This window comes from Oculina patagonica, chromosome 1 (genome assembly GCF_052425735.1).
Source record: "Oculina patagonica isolate OP01 chromosome 1, crgOcupat, whole genome shotgun sequence".
Classification (NCBI taxonomy): Eukaryota; Metazoa; Cnidaria; class Anthozoa; order Scleractinia; family Oculinidae; genus Oculina; species Oculina patagonica.
In genome coordinates this window covers 12,384,778-12,401,638 of record NC_135758.1, presented here as the reverse complement: position 1 = coordinate 12,401,638, position 16,861 = coordinate 12,384,778, and the positions used below count along the sequence as shown (strand labels likewise).

General features: G+C 38.6%; 4 protein-coding genes across 6 annotated transcripts in view; 3 read left to right on the top strand and 1 right to left on the bottom strand.

The window, feature by feature from the left end:
• The window catches only part of LOC144656883 (SHC-transforming protein 1-like), a 46,925-nt gene that overhangs the window by 8,873 nt on the left and 21,191 nt on the right, over positions 1-16,861 (bottom strand). The gene's annotated exons all lie outside the window — the stretch shown is intronic.
• Positions 2,453-5,388, top strand: LOC144656950 (beta-2 adrenergic receptor-like). 2 transcript variants are annotated; one of them, XM_078517221.1, is made up of 2 exons: positions 2,453-2,570; positions 3,504-5,388. In XM_078517221.1, the coding sequence occupies exon 2, from the start codon at positions 3,572-3,574 to the stop codon at positions 4,643-4,645; it is 1,074 nt and encodes a 357-aa protein (XP_078373347.1). In that variant the 5' UTR covers positions 2,453-2,570; positions 3,504-3,571; the 3' UTR covers positions 4,646-5,388. The 2 variants fall into 2 exon arrangements, with proteins under 2 accessions (XP_078373347.1, XP_078373340.1); XM_078517214.1 differs by lacking the exon at positions 2,453-2,570 and adding an exon at positions 2,581-2,704.
• On the top strand, positions 6,085-10,572 carry LOC144636640 (uncharacterized). The gene is made up of 3 exons (XM_078495831.1): positions 6,085-6,136; positions 8,872-10,441; positions 10,567-10,572. The coding sequence occupies exons 2-3, from the start codon at positions 8,900-8,902 to the stop codon at positions 10,570-10,572; spliced, it is 1,548 nt and encodes a 515-aa protein (XP_078351957.1). The 5' UTR covers positions 6,085-6,136; positions 8,872-8,899.
• The window catches only part of LOC144656864 (tetratricopeptide repeat protein 28-like), a 56,097-nt gene continuing 49,919 nt past the window's right edge, over positions 10,684-16,861 (top strand). The window contains exons 1-2 of the mRNA XM_078517113.1: positions 10,684-13,359; positions 13,901-14,306. Coding sequence (XP_078373239.1) covers positions 10,724-13,357 — 2,634 coding nt within the window. The 5' untranslated portion in view covers positions 10,684-10,723 and the 3' untranslated portion in view covers positions 13,358-13,359; positions 13,901-14,306. The remainder of the gene's footprint in view (positions 13,360-13,900; positions 14,307-16,861) is intronic.

Genomic DNA, 16,861 nt, shown 5'->3' with positions numbered 1-16,861 from the left:
GCTTTCACTGCGATTTCTGGAAATATATGATATATACCCCCCTCACCCAAAAACGCCTCCAAATCTAAAACGAAAAAATTTTCCGAAAATAAGTCCTCCTGAATGAAAAAGTTACCCTTGAAAAAAGACCTTTTGTTTTGTATTTTACGTCTTTATGGCGTACATATGTAGTATGAAATGTTTTTTTTCTTAAAAAGTGCTAAATTGTTTTCTCGTTTTGCGAAACGTTTCGGGGATAACCCCTTCATCAGTCGCAAAGTAAAAAACCGTTGAGCGATTATCAAACGTTATGTAGTGTTTGCTTGACGCGTACATAAGCCTTTTCCAAACCTGAAAGGGACATTGAACGTTGAGCAAAATACAAGCCCAGAGTTTGTTTTCACAGTTTTACGATACCAGCTTTATTTTGGGTGATTTCTGAGCTGTCAGTTGAAATTGCAGCGCATTTCTCAGTTGTAATATTGCATGATAAATTTTGCATTAAGTGAAAAACTCGGGAAAAAATTCCGAGTTCCAGATGGGATTTAAACCCACGACCCTCCGTGATCTAGTCTCATCATTTCTCAGTTATTACTAGATTTTACCGGTCGGAGATCTCAGCCATCTGTTATAAAACGCGGCTCCGCTGACAGTCGAAGATCGTGCGCGTTTGTAAAAATTAGAGTGTTGTGCAGTCTAAGCTGAGAATTACAATTTGACCATTTTCAGCCATCAGTTCAACCTGAATTCTAGGCTTTCTCTCAGGTAAAAGGTAAAGCAACTTTATTTATACACGGTTTGTGTTTAAAGCTAGAAGCTTGTGGGGCCGTGTATATGAAATTAATATAATATATTAAATAAACATAACATGGTTAAAAATCCCAACTGGCAGGAGGCAGACCAGCTGGCTATTGGTCTCGGTCACCCAGTAGAGAGAGAGAGAGTCTCGGATAAACTTTGGTCGAACAGACATGACAGACGGTCGATTTTGGTTAAAAACATCCAGAATCATTTCTCGTTTTCTTGAAAGCGAATGGCTGAGCCCTGCACAGAGCCTTAGATCGGAGTACACACGAGAGTTGATGGAAAATGACCATCCTTCATTTCTGCTGGGACAGGATTCAAAAGGTTGACATTTGATCTCTGCGCGCCGCCATGTTAGACTGTATGACGTCACACAATTGCTCTTTACAACAAGAGAGTCTTTTAGACCCCAAAATGGCGGCTGTTGACTTCCAGTTAAAGCCAACGATATCAAAAACGAATGTGAATTTGCAAGGACCACCTTGACAAAGGGAAGTACCGGATTCTCTCACTGTAGAGAGGATCAGTAATCAGCTTTAACGAAATAACTAAGAAAAATTGCAAGGCTGATTTAAAGGTTTGGTACTATTTTTGATTTCCAACGTTAGCAAACTTCTTTAACGTATTTTCATTTATTTTATTTTTGAACGTTTTCCGTTGAAACTATATTTTTAAAAAAATCTATTAGAGATGTTTTCTAACAACGCTTCTTTTGCTGGTGGGAGTTGTCGTCCATCAACCCCTCCCCAAGTTGCCTTTCTAGTACCCCCTAAAAAAGTGAAGGCGAGACACGATTCAGACGGTGCAATATTAAGGTTTTTTTAAAAATACATTAGTTAAACGTGCGGGCGTCCGTTGTAATTATATTACCGAGGCCAAGCAATCTCTCTAGAACTCTCTATGCACTGCACTTACAATTTTCTGTTGTCGGTCAAAGGCCCTGCTTCGAAAGCGTTACTGAAGCATGAATGGTAAACATATCAAAACAAAAGCTTAGTGTTTGCGTGATGAACTGTTCCGAGATACTGATTGCGTGAAACGTGAATGTGTGTGTTTCGTGAAAGTGTAACAAGAACGTGATCCTCTGTCAGAAAAGAATTTATAGCTCGGGTCTTACTTATTTCTTCACCAGATGCTTTCCATTCAGATATTAGTACTATAAAAACTAGAGTATTCGATAAAACATCTATTATAATTATTTTCAAAAACGTGCTTTTTTCCTGCTGTGTCTATGGTAACGAAAATGTTTTCGGAGCTATGTCGAGTTTATTCGTGCGTAAAAAGCGACTTAATGCATAATTGTTCAACAAATGATTTATATGTCTGATCAGGACACATACTGACTGTTTTAACATAATGTTCTGTACGTGCATTGAGAAATTAACCAAAGAAACATCTGGCGCTGGGAATTGAAAACAAATAAATTACAGTGTAAAACATCTTTTGAAAAGCTGGACTTAAAGACGCCAAATCTCACCAGAAGGACTGATCGCTATTGACTACACTTCAAAACAAAACAAAAAATAAGCGTTAATTTCTCCTTTCTAGAACTTCGCAGTTCCTTGTTTTTCGATCGCCTTATTAAACCTTTTCTGATACCCTGATTTTTTAATTTCTCTGCATTATACTTTTCGTTCCGCTGTGAGGCTTCCGTGTGAAATAATAGAAAATTCAAGATTGTTTTTCAAAGTGTTTTTGTCTTGTTGAATAGGTTGGCGCACAGTAGGTACTGTCAAGGCTGGAGATCTGAATAAATATCATCATATGCATTGAATAATTGATAACAGGTAACTAGGAGTTGATGTGTTTTGCAAGTACTGACTGCACGCTCAATGTTTGTTAGCTTGTAGCTATTGATGATCTTTGTGACAACTTTTATGAACGACATCACTTTCAGTTCAGTTTTTGGGACGCGTAAATGGTGCGTATGTATCTACTACATGTCATTTATGGAGAATATGCATCTTGTCGTATTACTGCTGAGTTACTGCACTCTAATTTTGATGTTTTTTATGTTTGCTTAAACCTTAACCACTAGCCGTGTGTGATGTATGTCTCTGTGAGATTTTTCGGAAGTGTGTGGTTTAATTGGAGTTTGAGGAGTTGCTCTTTGGCTATTCAGACTTAAAACTACGACATTAAAATTCATTGACGCAAAAGGAAATTTTAAATTAATCCTGCCAAATTGGAAAATTTTCAGCGAAAACTGTGAAATGTAACTCACACTGCCCAGAGGATTGAATAATGTGACTTCATTGGTTCCACAATATCTTTGTTTAAAATCTATTCTGCTACAGTTTCGCATGTTTCCAAGATATTTGCTCTGGGTTTCATAAGATACGATCAACAACAATTCCCGCTGGCATAAGCTATGGATACGATTAGGAAATTAAAATCTGCAGTGTTTAAACTTCCTAAATAAAAATTATTAAAACTGCTGTTCTGTGTAAATATTCGATTCGCCGATATTTGGTGGTGGAAATTTGTGAATTATACAATGGAAAAAATACAAGTGATTTTCTTAGGCAATAAATAATAAATTGTATTGAGTATTTCGGGGTCTTTAAATAACATATTTTTAATTTTGGAGAGAAGCCATAATTTTTGCTGACTCAATAAGCATAAATCAATTCGGCTAACAGCGTGTCAGCGTAATTTTCAATTCAACAAGATGGTCCTTACTTTTTATTCTAATTAATCATGTTTAATTTGACACGCAGATTCATTTGATATCAACGCAGAAGCTTAGAAGATTTTATTCAGTTCTTTCCGGAACATTCACGCCGAGATGAACAACTCCGTTAATGCCGCCAAGCCTTGCCAAGACTCAACTTTGTCTCTGGAGCTGGCCAGCTTCGAATTATCGCCTACAATTCATGGCTTTCTACTAGCTATCTGCATAATTAACGGTCTGCTATCAGTTCTAGCGACTCTGGGGAACAGTCTTGTGTTAATAATCATCCTGAAGTTCGCGTCTCTTCGTACTCTTTCCAACATACTCATATTCTCGCTCGCGCTTATAGATGTATTGGTTGGTGTAGTCGTGCAGCCCGCATTTGTGGTGTACATCGCTGGCAAAATCAATCTGGTGTTTTACTGCGAAGCGCTTCTTGCGTACTTATACACTGAAATATTTTGTGTGGGGCTGTCTTTGATAACACTGAGTCTGATAGCCTGTGAGAGGTTTTTTGCTATAGTTTATCCATTCAAGTACATCAACTACATGACGAAAACTCGATTGGCAACCATCGTGTCTATAGTATGGGCAGTCTGGTTTTTATTCAATGTTATTTGCAGAGCTTTGAGAGTGAAAAATGACGAGTTTTTCTCTCCAGTTGCTTCGGGTGTTATTGGGTTTAGTCTGATATTAAATATCGCTTTGTACTTTAAGATATTTAAGATAATAAGGCGACACGAACGTCAAATTCACGCACAAAATAAAGTCAACATAGAGATTCGCGGGCGCGACACACGTAAAGATGACAACAACATTTCCGCGCAGGAATCAACGTTAAGCTTAAGAGAGACACATATGGCCCGGACTGTAGCTTATATCACAGGGGTGCTTGTGCTTTGTTATCTGCTACTCATGGTCACCTCCTTCGCAGATATGCTGATCGAAGACGATGCATTATTTGATCATCTTTTGTATCCGTTGGCAGAGACCATAACGTTTCTGAATTCTTCACTAAACCCGTTTCTCTACTGTTGGCGATGTAGAGATCTCAGAGAAAAGATTTGGCTCGTCATCAGAGGAGCGAAATATTCACCAAGCAGTGTACACAACAGTCGACGTAGTGATGGACAAAAACAGTCTACAGACAGAGAGACTTCCATAAAGAGAGAAGAGGAACATGTCTAAAAAAGGAAACATCGACTGGAAAAAAGTTGAAGCGGTATATGACCCTTTTCTGTTTTATTATGCCGCTTTGCTCGTCCTCAGTTTTAAATATTAAATAGAGAGCTTAAGCAAACTCGGACGGCAACGTGAACGAGAACGACAAGCTTAATTGCACGCCCCCTTTTGAGGGGTAGGGCCGGGAATGTCACCAAACAAAAGGTTTCATGAGCAGAATAATAACTCAGCACGTGCGTATAAATCTTTGTACGTTTATTGGCCGTTCTCTGCACAACAACAACGTGAAATGTCCAAATTCTGCGTGTTTCGGAGAACGTGAACGACGACAGTCAAATTTTCGTATTTCTGTTTGGGTTTGAACGCTTTGTTACATATTCAGCTGGAGCTAGTTCCTGATACACTGAACACATCTGGATAGTCGCGAGATTCTCGAGTAAAATATAAACTCACTTTTCGCTAGGCGTTGTCCTTGGTGTCGCCGTCGTCATTGCTTAAACTCCCCAATAATTTAATTTACGAGACGGAGGTGGTGCCAAGTAATTAACGAAGAGGTTTATACATCGCTTTTTCTTAATTAGTCATTATTTAGAGTAAACAGAATGCGATCGCTGAGAAAATTCTAAAAGTGGACCTACTTGTCAGATAAGAAGTGACCTGAGGCTGTGAGAGAGATTTGGGGCGCTTACAACTAGTAGAAGAATAAGTTCTAGTGATTGTTGCATTCATGTGAAAACGAGCCTTAATAAATAAAAAATAATACTCTTCCGCGTTTTGTTATATTTTAAAAGTTCCCACCCCGTCGAAACATGTAATAGGATCTGACTGCACTGTTGCCTTTCTCCTCCCTGGCGGAGTATATAATATATGGACCGACATGACCCACATTACTCTGGGTAACAGAGGGGTTTTTTCCTTTGAAAGAACGGAACGTCGGAAATTTTCTTTCCAGGCCCTTTTTAAGGCGTTAGCGGGACGGAACGCCTGGTCCGGTTGGTCGGTATATTGAGAAAATCGAGATCGCTTTCTATTATGCAACGATCGCACCAACTGGATATTTCCTACAAATGGTAAGCATACATCATAGAATCTCTACCTTTATATCCCATACTTTTTTGTGCTCCTCAGAACTTTTTCACAAACACGACACCGACTAGTCTCTAAACCGTTAACAAGCGCCTTCTGTGTAGAACTGGAAGGGATGTTGTGTTTGCCCATAATCGACTCAATTAATCCAAATTGTGAAGCAAGTTAATAAAGGATTATTAGAATTTTAGATTTTGGAAAATGAAAATCTGAAACGAGATCTAACGAGAAAATTTCATTTTCTAATTTCCCAAAGGAACGTCTGACATTACGTTTCACGGAAATCGGTATTTTCTCTTTCCAAAGCTTAGAGTATAAAAAATAAACTTGACAGTAAAGCTGACTCTATACACAAGCCGAGGAATAGGTGTTAGTCTTTATCAGTCATTTATTTCAACCGACATTGGCGTTGTGAGTAAAACCTGCCTTGTATTGTATGTAATTTTATAGAGGGAGCATTCAAGTTTGCGGTATTTCAGTATTAGCCTTTTTTCCATGCGGTATTTCGATAATTTCAATCTTGAATTGTGGTATTGCCGTATTATTCAAATCTGCGAGATGAGTTTTCTTTGCGTTTTGGCCGACGAAAGTCAGTATCAAAACTTATCCTTTAGATTTTTTGTGACCATTTTCTGGTTTCTGATCGCTTGAAAACAAGCTGAAATAGACTTCTCACACGAGTTAACATGCAGAGTAAAGATAAATAATTGTAAGGTAGACATGTAAGAAGTTCTGCAATTTCATTGTTTTAAATTCAGTGGTTTCATTGATTTCGCGGTCCCGCCGCTCGTTTTTGCTTCGTTTTTTGTCACAGGGACAAAATTTTGCAGGGATGTCGCGTTAACCATACGTGGTTTTATCGCTGCGGCTTGTTGCTGTGATATGTCCCTCAAAAAATACCCCTTGTGTGAAGTAGGCACTTTTTTTAAAGGTTTTAGTCACCTCGCAATGCCAAGACACCATATTTACAGATCTAAATGAATTTACTGATGTAATATCTTTAGGTAGTTTCAACCCCTCCCTGTTCAACAAGCGTTCAACAAGGTCCCACTGCAATTTAACCACGAATTTTCCTTGTAAATTGGGCGAATTTCTTTTTTTTTTTTTTTTTTTTTTTTTTTTTTAATATCTTTATTGCCATTTTAACATTGTACAAATGTTACAGCGTAAGAAAAAAAAAAAGAGCAGACGTAAGTTACAATTAAGTTACGTAGTTTATAAACTGTTACAATTTACATATGAAAATAAAGGTACAGGTACATAGGAAAATAAAGTAAATGAAAAAATATAAAATAAATAAACAAGGAAATAAGCTTACATAAAGTCTTTCCACTTTAATTCGAAATTGTTAATAGTTTTATTTCTAACTGCAATATGTTGTAGAGTATCCAATCTGTTTTTTAGAAAAGGAGGAAAGCCGTCAAAAGGTACATCATCGCAGTCTTGGGTCGTACAAAAGATATAATACTTAGCTACAAGTGATATGTAATTTAAAATATCTTTTGTTTGTATGGCGTTGTCATGCCAGCCGTAAAGAATATCGCGTTCTGAAAGAGTAATTGTATTTTGTTGTTTTTCGGACCACCACTTTTGAAATGCAGTCCAGAAATTAGAAATTTTTGGACATCGGTAGAGTAGATGAGGCAATGTTTGCGGCTGCGTTTTACATAAATGACAAGTTTCAGAGTCGCATAAATTCATACGAAAAAGCGAATACCTGGTAGGAAGTATATTATGGATGATTTTATATTGAAAGATTTGAAGCTTTGTTTCGATCGTAATTGCAAAAGGGAAGTTGTAAACATTTTTTAGGCTTTCTTGGGAGAAACCATACCGTAGAAGTCTTTGTTCAGCAGTTGGGGGTTGGAAGTAATGATCCGTAATAGCTGCATAAACAGAACGGGTGTTAATAATATTGCGTAAAGGGGATAAAGGGGATTCTTGCGACGCATTTTCGTTTTCAAATTGGTCTTTTGCTGCTTTGATTTCGCATCTCCAGCTTGGTGGAATTGCGTTTATTAGACCATAATAAGTTGTGAACGGGATTTTCAGCTGAAAAGTTTGTTGAAATGTGGTATGCGATAAGAAACCAAAATCATCATCAAGCAAGTCGCTAATAAAGGTAATGCCGCTTTGGTGCCATTGTTTTAAATAGATCATGTGTTTGTTTATTAAGATGTTTTTATTATTCCATATAATTTCATTTTGCCGTTTAATATTGTCTTCTGAGATAATATGTTTGTTTTCCTGCCAATGCTTTAATATCACTTGGTAAAAGGGTGGTGCATTGTTTAGATCAAGTTGCCTTGAATTGTATCTGCAGTTTAATAGGAAAGAAAGGCCGCCATGTTGCCTAAAGAAATGTTCAATGAGAATTTTCCAGGAGGAGGAAGAGTTTTGGTGTATCCTGTTAATCCATGAGATTTTTAAAGCGGTTTCCATTACCTTAAAGTCAATCATTTTTAGGCCGCCTTTGTTTTTTTGTCCTATGACTGTAGTTTTCTTTATTTTGGGAGGTTTACCTTCCCAAATAAAATTAAAAATCATGTTGTTGATCGTGTCAGGCAAGTCCTTTGGTAAACTGAGGTTAGAGCTGTTGAAAATTAATTTGGATAAGGCTAGAGTTTTAACGATATTTATTCTGCCAATTAAAGTCAGTTTCCTATTTTTCCAAATATTCAAAACTTTTTCCATACTTCGCAACTTTTCGTCGAAGTTGGGCGAATTGGGCGAATTGGGCGAATTTCACTTTTGAATGTTGTTTACGTATAGGAGTCCCTGGTTCTACAAACAAACTTTATCTAGCTGGCGTATTATTAACGGATTATCATCCCTTGGGTAGAAGGGCACTTCCTTATATAAGCTATATTTATTATATAGACTTAAACAGAAGAAAATTGAAAGCCCGGACTTTATGTAAACTCCTTGCAGTTCGGGGGCAAAAATTTCTTGAAGATCTCTCCTTTCGCCTTCACTTTGCAAGAAACTCCTTGAATAGTTAAGTCATAGTATGAAGTTTTCTTCTTCGTGTTGGCATTTTTCTCCTCCTCGTCAAGTAGTGCGGATCCCTAATTTGAGCAAAAATTGCACGCATCGGCTGATTTGCGTATACCCCTATTCATCCCACTCCTCTGTTTATTTTTCAGCTGACACTTCCAAATTAAATAAAGCGTCATGATCGACATAGAGGAAATTATAGAAGCCATCAGTATAAGCTTAGTTGTTGCCACTTTCCTTCTAAAAACCGGTCGTGCCGTAAAATCTATCGAGTTATGCAAGGAAAGTTTGGTTTTGCTGAATAGAAAAACACTGATGAGAGAAAAGCAATTTGGCAAATTGATTTGCACAGAAATCTTTAAGATATTGTTCCAAGCGTACTGTCGTATCCACGATAACACAAATGCGATAACATATGGCAGGAAACTTCTTGTCATTCACCGCCAGTGCGATGAAGCAGTCCAAGAAGGTTGGCTTAGCATAGCACTGGCAATAATATATCAAAATCAAAATAAGTATGTTGAGGCAAAAGAACTTTATGAGAGATCAGTCACCATCATGAAAGGAATTGGAAACAAAAAAGGGGAAGCGATCGCATATGGAGACCTGGGCACTGTGTTTCAATCTCTCTGTGAATATGACAAGGCTAAAGAATATCACGGGAAAGCACTTGCGATCAATATAGAAATTGGTGACAGAGCAGAAGAAGCGAGAAATTACGGAAACCTGGGAGCAGTGTTTGAATCTCTCGGTGACTACAACAAGGCTAAAGAATATATCGAGGAAGCACTTGCGATCAACATGGAAATTGCTAACAGACGAGGAGAAGCTGCATGTTACGCGAACCTGGGAACTGTGTTTCAATCTCTCGATGACTATGCCAAGGCTAAAGAATATCTCGAGAAAGCACTTGCGATCAACATGGAAATTGCTAACAGACGAGGAGAAGCAACATGTTACGCGAACCTGGGAACTGTGTTTCGATCTCTCGGTGACTATGCCAGGGCAAAAGAACATCTCGAGAAAGCACTTGCGATCAACATGGAAATTGCTAACAGAGGAGGAGAAGCAACATGTTACGGAAACCTGGGAAATGTGTTTCGATCTCTCGGTGACTATGCCAGGGCAAAAGAATATGTCGAGAAATCACTTGCGATCAATATGAAAATTGGTAACAGAGAAGGAGAAGCAACAAACTACAGAAACCTGGGAGCGGTGTTTGCAGTTCTCGGTGACCGTGTCAAGGCTAAAGAGTATCTCGAAAAAGCACTTGCGATCAATATGGAAATTGCTGACAGAGCAGGAGAAGCAGGATGTTACGTGAACCTGGGAATTTTGTTTCGGTCTCTCGGTAGCTTTGTCAAGGCCAAAGAATGTCTCGATAAAGCACTTGCGATCAACATGGAAATTGCTAACAGAGCAGAAGAAGCAACATGTTACGTGAACCTGGGAAATGTGTTAAAATTTCTCGGTGACTATGAGAGGGCTAAAGAATATATCGAGAAAGCACTTTTGATGAAATTGGAAATTGGTGACAGAGCAGGAGAAGCCGCCTGTTACGGAAACCTGGGAAATGTATTTAGATCTCTTGGTGACTATATCAAGGCTAAAGAATATCTCGAAAAAGCACTTGCGATAAACATGGAAATTGCTAACAGAGCAGGAGAAGCAACGTGTCACGGAAACCTGGGAAATGTGTTACAATTTCTCGGTGACTATGTCAGAGCTAAAGAATATCTCGAGAAAGCACTTGTGTTCATTATGGAAATTGGTGACAGAGCAGGCGAAGCAGCATGTTATGGAAACCTGGGAAATGTGTTACAATTTCTCGGTGACTATTTCAGGGCTAAAGAATATCTCGAGAAAGCACTTGTGATCAATATGGAAATTGGTGACAGAGAAGGAGAAGCTGCATGTTACGTAAACTTAGGAAATGTGTTAAGATCTCTCGGTGACAATTTCAAGGCTAAAGAATATCTCTCGAAAGCACTTGCGATCAACATGAAAAATGCTAACAGAGCAGGAGAAGCAACATGTTACGTGGGCCTGGGACGTGTGTTTCAGTCTCTCGGTGACTATGTCGGGGCTAAAGAATATCTTGAGAAAGCACTTGCGATCAATATGGAAATTGCTAACAAAGCAGGAGAAGCAGCATGTTACGTGAGCCTGGGAAATAGGTTTTGGTCTCTCGGTGACTATGTCGGGGCTGAAGAATATCTCGAGAAAGCACTCGTGATCAAATTGGAAATTGGTGACAGAGGAGGCGAAGCAGCATGTTACATGAGCCTGGGAAATGTGTTTAGATCTCTCGGTGACTATTTCACGGCTAAAGAATATCACGAAAAAGCACTTGCGATCAACATGGAAATTGCTAACAGAAAAGGAGAAGCAATATGTTACGGGAACCTGGGATATGTGTTTCAATCTCGCGGTGACTGTGTCAAGGCTAAAGAATATCACGAGAAAGCACTTACGATCAACATGAAAATTGGTAACAGAAAAGGAGAAACAACATGTTACGGAAACCTGGGAGAAGTGTTTCGGTTTCTCGGTGACTATGTCAGGGCTAAAGAATATCTCGAGAAAGCACTTGAGATTAACATAGAAATTGGTGACAGAGCAGACGAAGCAGCATGTTACGGAAGCCTAGGAAATGTGTTTTATTCTCTCGGCGAATGCGTCAAGGCTGAAGAATATCTCAAGAAAGCTCTTACAATCAACAAGGAAATTGGTGACAGAGCAAGAGAAGCAACATATTACTTAATCCTCGGAAAAGTGTTTTTAGCTCTTAGGCAATATAAAAAGAGTAAAAATTATTCCGAGAAAGCACTTGCAACTTCAATGGAAATATTTGACAGAGCTGGAGAAGCTGTAAGTTACACTAACCTAGGACTTGTGTTTCAATCTCTTGGTGACAATGTCAAGGCTAAAGAATATTATGAAAAAGCACTTGCGATCAAAATTGAAATTGGTGACAGAAACGGAGAAGCAGAAAATTACCAACAACTAGGATCTGTGTTTCTATCACTGGACAAATGCAATATGGCCAAAGAATATCTTGAGAAAGCACTTTCTATAAGTAAAGATATTAGACACGGTGAAATTGAGTTTCGTTGTTACTGTGATCTTACTTTGCTTAAGGTTTCACAAGACAAGTTTCACGAAGCGTTTTCTTACCTTTTTCAAGGTATTGAAAAATGCGAAGATTTGCGAGCTTTTAATGCAGACAACGAACAAATTAAGATATCCTTTGCAGACAAGCATGTTTTTCCCTACCAGGTGCTCAGTGCGTTGTTTTGTAACACTGGAGATCCGAACGGTGCTCTTTATGTTGCAGAGCTGGGACGGGCTAGAGCCTTAGCAGACTTGATGGCAACTCAGTACTCCGCTGAAACACACATATCAGCTAACCCAAAATCATGGATTGGCATTGAAAATGTCATGAGGAAAGAAAACAACTGCACTTGTCTGTACATTTCTTATTATAATCAAAGAGTGTTTTTGTGGATTCTCAAGACAAACGGAGTCATTTCTTTCCGAACAATAACAGTGGATAAAAACACTCTTCACAAAAGATTAGCACAGCCAGCTGAAAATCTGGATGAATTTTTTGCCTTCATGGCTAAAAGTTTCCGTAGCTTTGGCATTTTGCCCGACGAGGTTTGTGAAGATCGATCTTTAAGTGACATCGAGCCTAATGAATCTGATTCTTCACAGGAAGAGCGCCTCGCAGCTTTCCGACATGCAAAAGGTGGAGAAGATCCCGTACTGAGTTTAACTTTGTTCCACGAAATGCTCATCCTTCCTGTGTTCGACTTACTCAGGGAAGAGCCTGAAATCATCGTTGTTCCTGATCGCAACTTGTACCGTGTTCCATTTGCAGCTTTACTTGATAAAAATGGGAAGTATTTATCAGAGACTTTCAGGATCCGTATCATTCCTTCACTGACGACCCTCAAGCTCATTCAGGACAGTCCAGCAGACTATCACAGTCAGACTGGTGCTCTGATAGTGGGTGATCCTGATGTTGGTGATGTGATTTACTGCGGAAGTCTCAATAGAAAGTTTGTGCCATTGCCTGGTGCAAGAGAGGAAGCAGAGATGATTGGGCGACTGCTGGGCGCTCAACCTTTGCTAGGAAAGGAAGCAACGAAGCAGGCAGTACTTCAAAGGATAGCCTCAGTAAGTCTGATACATTTTGCTGCACATGGTAATGCTAAAAGAGGTGAAATTGCGCTTTCCCCTCCAAGTTCTACTACTGGGATACCACAAGAAGACGACTACCTTTTGAAAATGTTAGACATTTCACAAGTTCAACTGCAAGCTAAACTGGTGGTACTAAGCTGTTGTCACAGTGGGAAGGGACAAATTAGAGCCGAGGGAGTTGTTGGAATCGCTCGTGCGTTCTTAGGATCTGGGGCACGTTCAGTGTTGGCGGCACTGTGGGCCCTAGAAGACAGAGCAACGAAGCAGTTCATGAGCCATTTCTACGAGCACCTTGTTCGTAGGGAAAGTGCCAGTGAGTCTCTTCACAAGGCCATGAGGTGGATGAGAGGTAAGAGCTTTACCGAGGTTTCCGACTGGGCACCGTTTATGCTGATTGGAGATGACGTGACATTTGACTTTGGAAAATAGAGGTAAGTTTAAAATAGCGAAGAAAAAAATTCATTATTTTGGTTAGTTTGTTGCCTGTGTGAGATAAATCAGAATTAAAGCCATCCTTAATATTATGCAATGAAGCCAGGACCAAAATTTTACAGTGTCGCTTTAATAGAACTTTTTAGGGAAAAACACTTTTTTGTGAAGTGATGAGATCGCTTATTCTTATGATCTGTCTCTAAATTGAAAGTGGTTTCTTCCAAAAGCTTCCTTTCTTTTTAAGAAAAATTCAACAAACGTAACAAACGAATTCCTTTTAAGCTTATGAATCCAGTTCAGTCCTCTTTCCGGGCTATCATGCGATCAGTCTTACATTTAAATTTTTGGGCAGTGCTTAAAGTCCAAATATAAGGAAGTGTGTCGACTCGGGCCGACTTCGCTACAAGCTGGGTTGGCAGATTGGAAATTGCACTGCTTTTACTTTAGAAATATACTAAAGGGAAATTTCCTACACGATGTTTAGGCAATTTTTTGCCAAAAATTCCCTAAATTTTTGTTTTGTCTTTTTTATTGTTGTAGGAAGAAAAAGAAATTATCAATGGAGGACTCCATGCAGACAAAATAAAGCATTGAGCTTAGAAACTTACGGCGTAAAGTTACAAAGACAACGTTGATTTTCATTTGCGTCCACTATCTGGTAAAGCGATATCTAGCTTTTTAATTTCTCTGAAAAAAGTTACGAAACAGTTTTTATAATCATTTCAAACTGATTTTAAGGTTTATTTTGCGAGAATAACCGAACGTTTTCTTAAAATCTTGTTTTAAAATATCTTGAAATAGAAACAGTCATTTTTCATATTTAAGTTTCGTAGGAAAATGAAAGACTTTATCCATGATTCGCGTATCTTAGGACATTCCGAGAAAGTAAATTGTCACATGATAATTAAGCAAAGCAAATTGTCGCATGACGTTATGCTGGGAACACGTGTCTATTCAACTACGTATTTCTAAGCAATTGCAAGATAGAAATAATACTGATTAATATAGAGAGTGATATAGACTGTCACAGGATTTAGCCTGTGTGCAGCGGCCTGCTCTCCTCAAGAAAATTTGGAGAAGAGCTTTCCCTATGCACCATTGAGGAGAGTTGACGGCTGTACACAGGCTAACAGGACTAAGATTTGAATTAGAAATTTGATTCTCAAACTCAGTAATAATTCACCAAGTTAGAACAAAGGAAACAATAACAGTGACGGTGGTTTGAAAATCTCATCTTAATTAGCATATATTTGTACGATTTTATCTCTTTATTTACTCTTTAGTTTTAGTTTCATTTGAGACGATATATCAACAGTGTTGATGTATATCAGACAGTGTTTCATCGCATTTTTAAACTCCTCGAATTTCGTCAAAAATACTCCGCCGCGCGTCGTATTTCCAATTCTGTTCTCGGTGTCTAGAAATGTGATAAAACACCGGTTCACTCTTGTTCGCATAAATAAAGAAAATCCCAAGAACGTTGTTTAACAGTATTTTATTTTCGAAAAGCCTATGTGACAAAGATTGGGGTCAGGGGGGGGGGGGTGCTGGTGGGGGGAGGGTAACCCAGGTGAAGAAACTAACACAAAACAAAAATTATTTTTTTTATATATATGTATTGTCTCCATACATGCCTTTTATTTTCGCAATTTTTAAATTTATGGGGAGTGACCCTTATTATTTTAAACATTAAAACAAGGTCAATAACACCAATCAAATTCCTTGGTTTTCAGAAGAGAAAAACATGCGCATGTATCAAACTTGTTCCCCTTTGTACGGACGGAATTTTGCTCTGATTCGACGACACAGCGAAACATAAGGCCAAAATGCTGCTTGACACAGAGAAATGTCATTTGAATAGGAATTCGTAAAGTTCGAGAGGCCAAAGCGCATCAGAGGTGTTCGTAAGCGATAACAAAAAAATCTTCAGGAAAAAAGCACTTTTAATCGCCCGTAACACATCACTAAACGGTAATGCGGTTAACACGTAACCTGCTCAGCAAATCCTCGAAAAATGCGACTCCTCAAAACTGAAACTAGCACACGCGATAATAATACGCATAACTATGCTCTGAGCGCACGTCACGTCAGTTCGATAGTTTTATTCTTAACAAGGGGTGCATTGTGATAAGATTTGCTGTGTCAGTTTTTCTTTTCACGTGTATTTAATTGTCGATTTCTTTATGCTCTTTGTGCTTGTCACGCGTTTCCGCGCCCCCTCCCCCACGAATGCAAAGGGCGTCTTCGTAGGAGGCTAGTTGCTTAGTTGCTTAAATAAGTCTAATCTATATACCAGTTTACTTGCCCCTCCTGTCTAGCCACTCGGTAAAACCGAGCGCACACTATGAACGCACATGTCCAGTGAACACGTTTGCGACGCTACATTTAATCATTGCACAGCTGCCCACCAATGTTCTACATTTTTTTGGTGCTTTGCATTTTTCCATGCTATCTTCCTAACAGCCATTGTGTTAACACCAGAGAATCTTTCCTGGACATAGTAAGGGATACCACCTTAATTGACATGGACAACAACTGGAAATTATTTTTATTTAATAAAGGAGGTTTCTTTACATAAAAACAAGGCAGTCTATACATACATCACTTTGATTTACCCTCGGATTTGAAGAGTAGCTTTATATAGCTAATATTTCCGAGCATTTTAACAGTACGCACAATCCCAGGGGGGTACTCGGGATTTCAAGTGACGGGGATGATCGAAGGATTTTTTTGGGTTGGAAAATTTTGATTCTGGGATTTTCTTGGGTAGGAAAATTTGACAAGAATTTTTTTGTGTGGCTTGCATGCTTAAGTGTGGATTTTTTAGGGGTATTAAAAACAATCTAAAGATTCGTGTTAAGTGCCTTAACTGCATAGTTCTCCAAATTAAGTACAAACAAACGTGTTATATCTTTCCCCCTTTCTGGAAATTTAACGGTAAAAAATTTGACATGGGATATTTTTGGGGGGTTAATATTTGGTCCAGGGATTTTGGGGGCTTTTTTGGAAGCCCTTGGGATTTTTTTGGGTCTTGATTTTTGCCCCCATTCGATCATCCCCGTCATTTAAAAATCCTGAGGACCTCTGCGGAGGAGAGAGGCTCGGTCGGGGGAAATCCAAACAAGACAAGTTAATTTGCTTGTTTATTTTCAAAATTATTAACATGTTACGTTCACTGAATTGTGAAGCAGAAAAAGAAACAAAGTGAGATAATTTCTATTGAACAAGTAAGTAATTAGCTTTAATTTTCGAAGTTTTCTATGTACGCCTATGTGAAGATGGGAAAACCAGAAAATGTTATACCCCGACAGGGGCCTATGACATTGAAAATTCTACCCGCCTTTTTGTTTGTGTAGGATATTTCACGGTATACACTCGAGAACATAACACAGCTATTATTTACACTGCTTTTACGGAAACTACCGGTAATTTAATTTAAAAAAACATCTTCGTTGTGTACGTCGCTGGAAAAATCAATCTTGTGTTTTACTGCAGAGCACT

What these genes read in the sequence shown, in the direction of transcription:
- LOC144636640 (XM_078495831.1), top strand. Translation starts at nt 8,900, where the DNA reads ATGATCGACATAGAGGAAATTATAGAAGCCATCAGTATAAGCTTAGTT.
- LOC144656950 (XM_078517221.1), top strand. Translation starts at nt 3,572, where the DNA reads ATGAACAACTCCGTTAATGCCGCCAAGCCTTGCCAAGACTCAACTTTG.